Source organism: Sorex fumeus, unplaced genomic scaffold (assembly GCF_029834395.1).
Source record: "Sorex fumeus unplaced genomic scaffold, SorFum_2.1 ptg000081l, whole genome shotgun sequence".
NCBI classification, from domain to species: Eukaryota; Metazoa; Chordata; class Mammalia; order Eulipotyphla; family Soricidae; genus Sorex; species Sorex fumeus.
Genome location: NW_026606138.1, coordinates 7,927,334 through 7,939,658, shown reverse-complemented (window position 1 = coordinate 7,939,658; position 12,325 = coordinate 7,927,334). Strand labels below are relative to the sequence as shown.

General features: G+C 37.6%; 1 protein-coding gene across 10 annotated transcripts in view; it reads right to left on the bottom strand.

The window, feature by feature from the left end:
- GRIP1 (glutamate receptor interacting protein 1) overlaps positions 1–12,325 on the bottom strand; it is a 798,871-nt gene that overhangs the window by 481,281 nt on the left and 305,265 nt on the right. For 5 of the 10 annotated variants that reach the window (XM_056130714.1, XM_056130720.1, XM_056130723.1 and 2 more), the window contains exon 1: positions 8,514–8,646. The exons of the other annotated variants lie outside the window; for them this stretch is intronic. In XM_056130714.1, the coding sequence (XP_055986689.1) occupies positions 8,514–8,646 (133 nt within the window). Of the gene's footprint in view, positions 1–8,513; positions 8,647–12,325 lie in introns of those variants that run through there. 10 annotated transcript variants of the gene reach the window in all.

Sequence of the window (12,325 nt, the reverse complement as noted above, 5' to 3'; positions counted from 1 at the left end):
GTGTGCAAGTCAAACGCCCTACTAGCTATTCTATCACTCTGGCCTCCAAGTCTGATTTTAAGCCAATATATTACTTGGAAAAAGTTGTTTGGAAATCTCAAATAATTGATTTCACAACTATGTTTTTAAAAACTGTGCATTCAGAAGATATCATGTTAAATGATCAAATATATTTGTAACTCTGAAGGATTTTTATCCACAGTAGCTTCACCTCCTTAGCCAGAGTCAGCTCCAGCATTTAATTCTCAAGAATCAACTCAGTAAAAATACTCATCCTTCTCACCACTTCTGACTCCCTATCCTGTCACTTTTACTGGGGTTTCTCTACTGCACTTTTATGCTTTATATTGTTTCCCCACTAGATTGCTGGCTCCAGTAGGCAGAGACCTTCTTGTGTGCCCTTGAAACGATTCTGCCCCAATGAGAAGAATGTCTGGTACATAATGAAGAACATCAAGTAGTTGTTAAGTGAATCAGAATAGTGAGATGCTTGATATTAACGAATATTCCAATTCCTTATAGGGTAATAAAATGAAACAAATTTGAGCACAGACTATATATGTCATTATTTTAAACACTGTAATTATGAATAATGTATTTTTTCATATTCATGTAATACTTTGAAGCCAGTTAAAGTATTTTCCAGAACAGTTATCTTCAAGGGCTTCACATATCAATTGAAACTCAACTCAGTTCTATAAAACAATAGACCTAATTGTTAATATTTAGTTAAAGTACACAGATCTGGACTGGCTCAAAAAATAATTTTTGTACAAGCTTATACAATCATTAATGATATATATGGGTGAAATTTTAATACTTCAAATAAAATAGGCATTTAATCAATACTCCTATATAGTTTAAAATACCATTGGGAATATTGGGAGTGTTTGAATATAAAATCATGGTGAATCATTATTTATTTTATTTTATTTTTTTGCTTTTTGGGTCATACCCGGCGATGCTCAGGGATTACTCCTGGCTCATGCACTCAGGAATTGCTCCTGGCGGTGCTCGGGGGACCATATGGGATGCTGGGAATCGAATCTGTGTTGGCCATGTTGCCTGCGTGCAAGGCAAACGCCTTACCCGCTGTGCTATCACTCCAGCCCCGAATCATTATTTAGTCTACTATTTTATTTGACTTAGAAAACTGAGTTCTTAATTAATAAACATTTATTTTCTGCCTAAGACACTCCATAATAGATAAAAAATGCTTTACCCCACTTGGGTGCTAGTTAAAAAATATATTCACTTGAGTTCCTAGACCTTAGAAACAATTCTCATGAACCCGTCTACTGATATTTTTAGCACAAGATGAATTTTTTTATCATCCCATTAAAAAATGTTGTGCCCATTTGCACTTTCTGAGTCCAGCATTTTTAACTTACATTTTTAAATATTCTTTCATAGGCTAGCATGAACTAGTCCCCTTTTTTCCCAATATTACATCATAACTGAATACACAAACTAACAAAATTTCAATTTCTGAATCCCAACAACTACTTTGAGTTGCATTTATCATTGCATTATCAACTTTTGTTTCATATTAAAACTTTTATTTCATATTAAATCAATCTAAATATCATCATTTTAAGAAACTAAATCAAATGGGAAATTTATTCATTACCCTTAAGAAGTCCCTTATTAAGTAATTCCTAATATCATTTACTTTTATGCTGAGAATTTTATGGTCACTCACTTTCTACATTTCTAGTTGCTTTCTAACTACTTTCCTTGGTCACTTTGCAACTCAAATTGAATATGTTGAATATATTCATTTTGTTATACCTATGTTTTCATCTAACTGCCATTTCTGTCCTTTTACTTATGCCTCTCTCTATAATCTCTTTTATATACTAGCACAACACTAATATTTCTAAAATAGTGTTCTTATTATATCTCCAATTTAAAGTCCACCGAAGTGGCCCAATGTCTGCACAACAAAATCAAAGATTTTTAGTCTGCTATTCTTTACACGCCAACTATTTTTCTTACTATTTTTATGAATAAGGCTTTCTTCTAGAAATATTTATTAAGTGTTCAGTTTATGTCAAGCACTAAGTACTGTATCATGTCACTTAATTCTTAATAACTCTAAGAGGTTGGTAGTCAATGACTAAATTTGACAGAAGAGGAAACTGAAGCAAGACAGATTTGATTGTTTGTTTATATAATATATTTAGAGAGAGAAAGACTCAGAATTCCTTTTGTGGGGGGTAGAATAGCTGGTAGTGCCCAGACCATATGTAGTGCCAGGGATCCATCCTGGATTGGCTAAGTGCAAGATAATTGCCTTTACCCTGTATTCTTTCTTTTGTCCCAAGAGTCAGAATTTCAGCTTAAGTAGTATGCATGACTCAGTAAAATATCCGTTCACTACGAAAATATGGGCTGGAGCAATAGCACAACGGTAGGGCATTTTTCTTGTGTGCAGCCAGTCCAGCCGAGCCAGGTTCGATTCCTCTGTCCCTCTCTGAGAGCCAAGCAAGCTACCGAGAGTATTTTGCCAGCGCGGCAAAGCCTGGCAAGCTACCCATGACGTATTCGATATGTCAAACACAGTAACAACAAGTCTCAAAATGGAGACGCTACTGGGCCCACTCGAGCAAATTGATGAACAACGAGAGGACAGTGTTTTGTTTATAGAAATATATAACCTTAGAGTGAAGAAAGGGTATTCTTGATCTCATACTTATCAAGTGCAGTACACTTCATATGCATGCCTTGAGAACTCTCATTATTTAATACTTTGTATTCTAAAGCACTAAGCTTTGGGGCATAAGCTACAAGGTAAGAATTCTCCTACATGTATTTGAACCCCTTTTTAAGTAGCTGGGCATTCTGTTCGCAGAAGCTTGGTGAGATGTATATGTGTGGTCCCCTCTTACATAATGGTTAACTTGGAGACTGGAGATATAAACAAGATTGAACACACTTGCCTTGCGTGCAGCTAACCGTAGTTTGATCCCTGGCACATACATGATCCCTGAGTACTGCCATAGGTGATCCATAAGCCGGATCATGATCCACAGGTCCAGGGGTAAGCACTATATTTGTAGGGTGTGGCCCTAAAACAAAACAAAAAAGAACTAGAAGTCCCGCCCACCACAAGGATTGCAACTTCACCCCACCAAACAAAACAAAAATCTAAAGAAAAGAAGAGAAAAAACTAGTAATCATTAACTCTTAGTGAAGATGAGAGCAAAGTGTTATATGCTTAAAGGCTATGCTAGTTATGTTGCTAGAAGAAATGATGTCTTGGGTCAGAGAGATAATACAGTGGGTACTTGTTCAGCAGTTAGGAACTAGATTAGAAAAAAAAATCTCGTTTTTATGTTAGACACATTTATTATCAAATAAAAAAACCAAATAATCCTATTTCCCAAATTTAAAAAAATTGCCTATGCTACCAAACTAGAAACTAGTTGATCTGAGTTTCAATATTGATTCTGGTTCTTTCATGCTATCTGAACTCAAACTGGATAGCCCTGGAAACCTCAAGGACTGGAGCTGTGAGAAGTCCCTTGATCTTTCATCTCAATCTCTTTTACAGGTTAACTTGCATGACTCTTTTTTTTTTCCAGGCCTTTTCCCCAAGTGGCAGAGGGCATTGACTTGAATTTGCAAAGTCCCTGAGGAAACTCCATTGATCGACTCAGCTTGGTTTAAGAGTCCATTGCCAGACCAATTACCATAGACAAGGAAATAGTATAATACAAAAATGTCAGTTTTCATCACTCAGTAATGATGAAATTGGAGTGGAAATGGGGATATTTTAATTATAGTTATTGTTCTTCTCTAGGGAAAGATGTTTTAAGGCAAGCAAGTAGATGTCCACTACATAAACAGAAAGCTCTAGAAGGTATTTTTCATTAAATAAATGGAAGGTTTGATGGCCTTTTAAGATAAACAAAAAGAAGTTGTATATAAAATAAAAATTCTCACATGGATGTGTACCCAATACAGAGCTCTTCTGGGTTTGTATAGTTAAAACAAAAATAGAGCTGAAGTAATTACTCACCTCCACATACCATATGTTCCATTGGCGAAAAGAAAAACACAGAAGAGGCATAAAATCTTATTGCACATTAAATCTAATAGAGCCTATATTTGTCTCCAGATAAAAATTTTGAGCATACATTATATTTATTGGAATGTACAAACAATATATAACTTAAAACTTTATTTTAAAGAGATACATGTTTATTCAGTGACTTGCTTTGTAAGGAAGTGAATGTATTCATACTGGAAAGATTTAAATAGTATGGATGCACTGAAAGGGCTTCTTATATTGAGCAACATGTCTCCCTGTCAGTTAGGTTGTTAGTAGTACTAATACTACTAATGTGGTTACACCATTTAAGTCCTTTGAAGAGATACTCATTGATTAAAAATTGCTGAATCTGCAATTTGCAGAGCAAATTGGAGATGATACTGACTAGGTTTTTGAATCTGACAATCCTGTCCTAACTGTTCATGTGGATTTCCAGAATGGATATGAATAAAATCCACTTCTTTTAAAAACTGAGGAAGGCATCTAAACATTTAATTGTGTAGATTCTACAGACCTAGGGTTTCTGATCAGCCATTTTATACATACACATATACACACACAGCTTTTTTATTTTTGCTTTTTTGGGTCACACACGTGGCTCTGCATTCAGGAATTACCCCTGGCGGTGCTCAGTGGGACCATATGAGATGCTGGGAATCGAACCTGGGTTGGCCGCGTGCAAGGCAAATGCCCTACCCGCTGTGCTATTGCTCCAGCCCCAACACACAGATTTTAATTCTCCTTTTTTCATATTTATCAAGACAGAGAATCCTAATCATATGTCAATTCTAAGAATAGAATGAATGTTATCACATAAATTTATACCCCCAAAAATGTAGTTAGGAAACTAGGGAGAAGAAATTATATGTTTCAACTATCTGTGTCAATTCCTAAAATGTTCACACTATACACAATAATTACAATATATTTTTAATCCAAGAAAAAAATGTTGGGCATTTTTTTGATGAAACGGAGAAAATAAACACCTCTCCTAAAATGCAGTGTGGACATTCAAGGCACTTTTTAAAGCCTGAATTGCCTCCCGAGGGACTTTCAGATGCTTACATAGTTTAATAAAGAAATCTAGCTGAGAATGTTCTATACTCAAGCTTCATAAATATTGTTCGATTTCTATTATAATAGGCAAAGGCAACAACACCACAATGAAAAAAGAAAAGTGACTTTTTTCCATACTACATTCATGTGCCCCACTTCCTCTAGTTTTCCTGAAACCATCTTGGTAGGAAATAGGAACTGATCACTAATAGCTCCCTGAGCATCTTTTCCACACAGTATTGGTCTGACTAGGAGAGTGGGGACAAACAAGAGCATTTACCACAGAGTAACTCTATGTCCAGTCCATGCCTAGTCAAATGCCATCACACACATGCAGAGAGTACCGGAGTCATGAGTGACAATAATTCACATAACTTTAATATTTGCAACAGATGATTTCTGCCCTTTATAGTAATTCAATAACCCTTCCTTGTAGAAGCTATGGCAGGTAAGGATTTCCAGAATGGATGTGAACAATTCTAAGAGAATGTTTATAAGCTATAATTAGCTGTCTTGATAACTTTATTATTATATATCTGGGTAAAAAAGAATAGGATCAGGCTATTTTTATATGAATAGATTGATGAAAATATTATATACCAGAGCTTTTTTAAAGGCAGTGACAATACACAAATTAGAAGAACAGTAAAAGCACCATGTAAAATAAAATTGAATTTCAATATCCCTTTTTAGATGTTTGTTACATGTTCATTAATCCAAAGAACAAAGGGTGCTTCTTGGTAGATGCATTTAAATAAAAGATGAGGTCAAGGATTTGCCAACATATTATTAGCTTCATAAGCATTCTCCAAAACTCTTTAATATTCAATGACAGATTATCTTCTGTGAACAGGTACCTCCCTATTAATAATTCCTCCCGCTAGAAAGTCAATTCCCTCAGGACATCCACATAAAATTTTAGTGGTAATTCAGATGAAAAAAAGAATAGTCCTGTATCAAAAGACACTACTAATGTTGCATTATTTAAAATAACATTACATATTAGTAAGCACTTCAGAAAGTATTCAGGAAGGGAAAAATACTTAAAGAAATTTCTGAAAATATCTTTCAGTTTAACTATTAATCAATATATATATAATCTAATATGTGCCATGCGATGTACTCTGAACATTGCCATGAGAGTGTTAATGTTCTTTCAAGAAAAAGAAGTGAGAAAAGAAAAAACACCACAGAAACATTAATAAGAATAAAACTTTAGATTTATCAACAACCTCAGTAACAAAGATGTATCATCAGTATCATACACCAAGTTTGGGACATAACATAGTTTTGCTAAATCAACTAAGGAAACACAGAGCACAAGCTTTCAAATTACTCTAAAAACTAATTAAAACATAAATGATAGATGCAATTGAATTCAGCCATATTACCCATTTGAGAAGATTGATTTTAAGGATCAATCTTACTCTTTAATACTTTTCCATAGCCACAAAAGTTATGTGATTGTCTTCCCTGACCACTTTAGAAGAGGATCTAAAGCTGCAGCCAAAAGATGCATTGGCATGTTAATTGCCATATCTTCTTTAAGTCTCACTTTCTGACATTAGACGAAATGCTAAATCCCAAGTGCCTGAGTCCATTGTGACACAATCTGTTTATTATGTTGCACTGTGAAGTTGGGGACTCAGGATGCACTTAATTTCAAAAAGTCCTACACTACGTAACAGGTGCTCTCCGATAAATCACAGGAGAAAATACATCAGTTTTGCATCTAAAGCAAATGACTTTTGATGTTTAGCATCTGAGACTGACTTTGGCAAAACAGGTAAGACATGATACTCTTTAGCCTACAGCATTTGGTGTATAAACACTACCTCAGCAATATCATTCCCCTCAAAGTCTCGAAGGCACATTTTGTAAATTTATAAAGAACTTATAAAAATTACTTTGTAATTTTTACTAAACTGCTAGAAATGCAGACATTTGAGAGCAATTGTTTGGGTATATTTTTACAAAAACATCACAATATAAACCAGAGAAAGTGAGAATTTGACTATATTTTGGTTGTAAAAATTTGAATAATGAACACCAATGTAATAAAAAGTTCTTATGCTGCTTTTTTTTCAGCTTTCAAGTTTCAGTTATGCACACAAGATGAGAGTAGTTTTTTTTTATATAACACAAATCTTAAATTCTTGAATATATTATGGAAAATTAGAAACAGACTGTCACTACATTAGAGCAGATTATTCATGTATAGAAGCACTATAAAAGTGAAACATCTCAAAAACTCAACAATTATTCTATAAAGGCAACAGAATATTCAAGCAAATGTCAAAGAATAATTTGGCATTATTGTACTATTGTTACCAATTTTCCACCCTCAACTCACATCAATAACAAGAGAAGTTTTGACAGAACTAATTCTCAAGAATTTCAATTCAAGAGAAATATATTCTAAATTATTTATCAGTCAATGCTCAGAGACTGTGAAGAAAATATTGTCATAGTTAAATATCAAAGGCCAGGAAGAATGGCTAGAACTGAAATGCAAGTTTGTAATGATACTTATTCCAGAGATAAAAGTTTTTGATTCTGTAAATGTATATCACACATAACTGTCAGTTTCCCTCACTTAGGCTCCCATAAACCCAGTGTTGTCTGCACAGAGCTACAACACTTTATGTGTCTTTAGACATTTCTTGGCATTTAAAATCTAATGGGACAAGGCTAAGTTTCACCAGGAGTTTAAAGCACCATTAAACTTAAACACACACACACATACACACATCATAGAGCTGTTATTTATAAGCTAATTTACAAATGCCTTAATATGGGTATATAGTTTCATGCTACAAGCACAGCTGCAAGTTTATAGCATAAGAGTACCTTTAATTTAATAACAAAATTATGAACACACTTCAAAAAAAAAAGCTTTTATACTTCCTCTACAAACAACACTTCAAATTAATTACAGATAGCTGTCTAGAATTCTGTCTCAAGAGCTCTCATCATCAGCATCAACTTGAATAGTTATTTCTTCCAAGTAAACTAGCTTTCCTAGCCTGAAAGGGGGTGGGAAGTTAAAGACAACAACAGAATATATTTTAAACCGTATACCACATAAGGAGTGCAAGAGACTTTTTCAAGTGGGTAATTAAGATGACAACACAATAATCTCTCCTAACACATTAACCAGGGGTACCGACCTCCGCTTACTAGAAAAGTCTCCATAATATCTGATGACTAGGCTGGCCACATATCAAGCAAAAGGTTGCATTTCCGTACTTCCAGCCTGTTCTCAGAGAACACCATCTGGGAAACCTTTTGCATTCAAGATTAAAGCGGGCACGCACGGTTTATTGTTAGCCCCCGAACCTCCCCCCACACACACCACCCCGCATGCAAAAAGAAGGAGAGCGTGGAGGGAAGAGCTTACTTCGAAAATGCTCTGAAGCGTAATAATAGACATCCTCATAACCCTCGTGATAATCCTCTTCTGGTCGGTACTTTTTCCCCTTTCTTCTCCTAGATCTTCTTATCTGCTTGACAAAACCCAGGAAGCGATCCATCTCTCGCTCGCTGGGGTGCAGCGCTCGGGGTGCAGCCCCGCTCGGCCCCGCGGCCGGGGAGATGCTGGAGCATGAATCCCCCCCCCCCACCCCAACACACACACACCACCACCACGCCCGGGGACCGCGCCGCGCTACCCCCGGGCCCCACGCCGCGCGCCCATCCACGCACAGCTCTCGGCCACGGGGGGGAAAAACAACAGCGCGGGGGGAACCTCCGGGACAAGACTCCTCGTTGACTTCAATCAAGTGTCAAGGAAGCAATGGGAACGCGAGGAGGTGGGGGAAAAAACGGGAATGAGAGGGACAGTGAAGTGATGGGGGAATGACTAAAAAGGGGGAAAATGCACAGCGGCGTTCTGGACTTCCAAGGGCTTGGGAACGAAACACAACTAAGTTGGACCAGAGCATCCAGCGGCGGCGAGAGGAACACCGGCACGAGGATTCCCCTCTCCGGCGTCTCCATCACCAGGGGCGGGTGTGTGCAGACGGGAGGGGGCGGAGAAGCATGTTAGTCAATGGACTGAACCAAAGCTGGAGGCTGTGCGGACTTTCCCTACCAACTAATTCCACTTCTGCACCCTTGCACCCTTAATCTAAAAGCACGTGCTGGGGAAACTTCTTGGAAAGCTATTGTCTGGCCAGGGGCAGGCGGATTAACCCTTTGTGCGCTCTTGCATATTTATTATTAATGAGTAGTTAAGTGGTTTCATCCATATGCACAGCCTCTCGCTGACAAAAGTGTGCGCTATGTGTTAATTGGAGCAGCAGGGAGAAGGCTCCGCAGCTGCTTTCAAATGACACATTTACCCACTGGGCATTAATGTATTCCGATCGCTGTTTGATCTAAATATTAAAATGCACTTCACAGACCGGCTTCTCATAGGCTTAGTAAGACCATATCATAATCAGCAAATAAAGAGAAGTGCTAGAAATAATCCATCCCTGCTCACACTGAACTCAAATCTAGTCTAGCTGAATTGCTCCACATATTGTTTAAGACGTCATTTTAAAATATGACAACAAATGGACTAAGTAGCAAGTAAAACAGCACTTGCTGAAGATGAGAAAGGGAAGAGAAGTTGAAAAACAGACTCACATTCTATTCACTTTAGATTTCTAAAATGACAAATGTTTTTTATTTAAGAAAAAGACAATGAGAAATATTTCAGCTAGACAAAAAAGGAACTCTTAGATCTAGACAAGTCATCATTGATTGTGTACACTTTTCTCCCTTTAGTATGTATCTTCAGATCTTTAAATCTGACACCAAGGAAAATCCAATTTGTTTACAATATAATTAAATATGTCAGCATATTATTTAACTAAGCCAGGAACATTCTATAGTTCTACATTCCCAGAAACTTAATTTTTTAAAACAGCTTCTCACTGTGTATAAGGAAGGGGGTAACTAAGAGTGAAAATCAATAGAACTGGAGAGCTGGTTTTCAGAATTGAGTTTGGGGAGGTGGGGGCGCAGGGTGGGATAGAGGGGACCTTTGGGACAATAGTGGAGAGAAGCAGGCACAGAGGTGCTGGCTGTGGTGTTGGAATGATGCATGGATGAAATTATCATTGACAGCATTGTAACTCAAAGCACCTCAATAAAATACACCTCAATAAAATAACACCTCAAAGCACCTCAGTAAAATGCAGTACAAAAAAAGAAAAAAAATAACTTCTTAGTGTATAAAGGGGGCTGGAGCGATAGCACAGCAGGTAGGGCGTTTGCCTTGCATGCAGCCAACATAGTCAACCTGAGTTCGATTCCTCCACCTCTCTCAGAGAGCCCGGCAAGCGACTGAGAGTATCTCGCCCGCACGGCAAAGCCTGGAAAGCTACCCATGTTGTATTCGATATGCCAAAAACAGTAACAACAAGTCTCACGATGGAGACGTTACTGGGCCCACTCGAGCAAATCGATGAACAACAGGAAGACCGTGACCGTGACCGTGTATAAAGGGGGCTGGAGTGATAGCACAGCAGGTAGGGCGTTTGCTTTGCACGCAGGCGACCCGGGTTCCATTCCTCTGCCCCTCTCAGAGAGCCCAGCAAGCTACCGAGAGTATCCTGCCCACATGGCAAAGCCTGGCAAGCTCCCCGTGATGTATTCATATGCCAAAAAACAGTAACAAGTCTCACAACTGAGATGTTACTGGTGCCCGCTCGAGCAAATCGATGAACAACGGGAGGACAGTGCTACAGTGCGGTGCCGTGCTACCGTATAAGGGTTATTCGATATCTCTGTCATATTATTTATAGGTCTGTAGGACCACCCTAAAGAGAAATCACTATCTGTGAACCATCTTTAAAATGCAGAGAAAAGACTATTGGCACTATGTGTGGTTAAAGCTCACAATCTCTTTCTCCTAGATATGGACAGTTATCTATTTTCAGGTATAAGATTCTGAACATTGTGTGGGAAGACATTTACTTAGAAAGGTAATCTTCATCCACCAAAAACATTCCAATAGTAACATGAATTTCCTCCGTTCCTATAATATTTCCCATTTTTATGCCTTAAGAATTTGTGGAGAGAAACACAAACTTAATGATGCTGACAAAAGACGCTATAAAACGTCTTATGAACATTTTTAAACAAAAGAATGATGTGGCCTTAAGCTATACTCTATTATTCTGAATCCCTCAACTAAAACAGGGGAAAAAACCTATAACATTTTAAAAACAGTGAACTAGAAATATGAAGATCTGGACTTTAACCCTGAATAAGTTACTAAATGAATGCTAATAACGAGACATAATTTTTCCATGGAACACATGTGTCCTTACAATGAGAAAAAGGTCCAAAGTATTTCATCCGGGGCTGGAGAGATAGCACAGCGGGTAGGGCTTTGCCTTGCACGCAGATGACCTGGGTTTGATTCCCAGCATCCCATATGGTCCCCTGAGCACCGCCAGGAGTAACTCCTGAGTGCAGAGCCAGGAGTAACCCCTATGCATTGCCAGGTGTGACCCAAAAAGCAAAAAAAAAAAAAAAGAAGTAATTCATCCAAGATTTTGAAGGTAAAACTGCCACATACTAACTAGTACCACACTTTCTTCATACAACTAGAGATTATTTTGTCCACGGAAGGATTATTTGCATTTAGTGATATGCACTCAGTTAAACATTTTTATCGATATAAGTTTGCTAATGGAGTTTAAATAGTTCTTTTGTCCTTTCATTTTTAATTGAGCTAAACACATGTCCTTTGGGGTGAGGTGGGGAGTAGGGGGCTACACAGGCTGAGTTTAGGGATCACTCTGAGTTCCACTAGAGCTCAGGGACCATATGCAATGATGGGGATCGAACCTGGGTCTGCTGTGTGCAAAGGAGCTCCCTATCCCACTGTATTATATTTCTGGCTTCCCCATATGTTCATTTCTAATTGAACTAATTATATAGTTTACTTGATTACTTTGTCAGCTATACTTATCTACCAAAGGTCATAAAGAGGTCACAAATTTTACCCAATCACAATTATTATCACTTCAGGAAAAAAATCAAACATGATACTTAAAAGCATCTCTCTATTTTCCTGGCTTAGAAGGAATTTTTAAAGCTATTTATTCATTATTATTATTATTGTTTGTTTGTTTGAAGGGCCACAACCAGTAGAGCTCAGGGCTTACTCCTGGCTGTCCTCTCAGAAATCTCTTTCTGGTAGGGCTCCAGGGG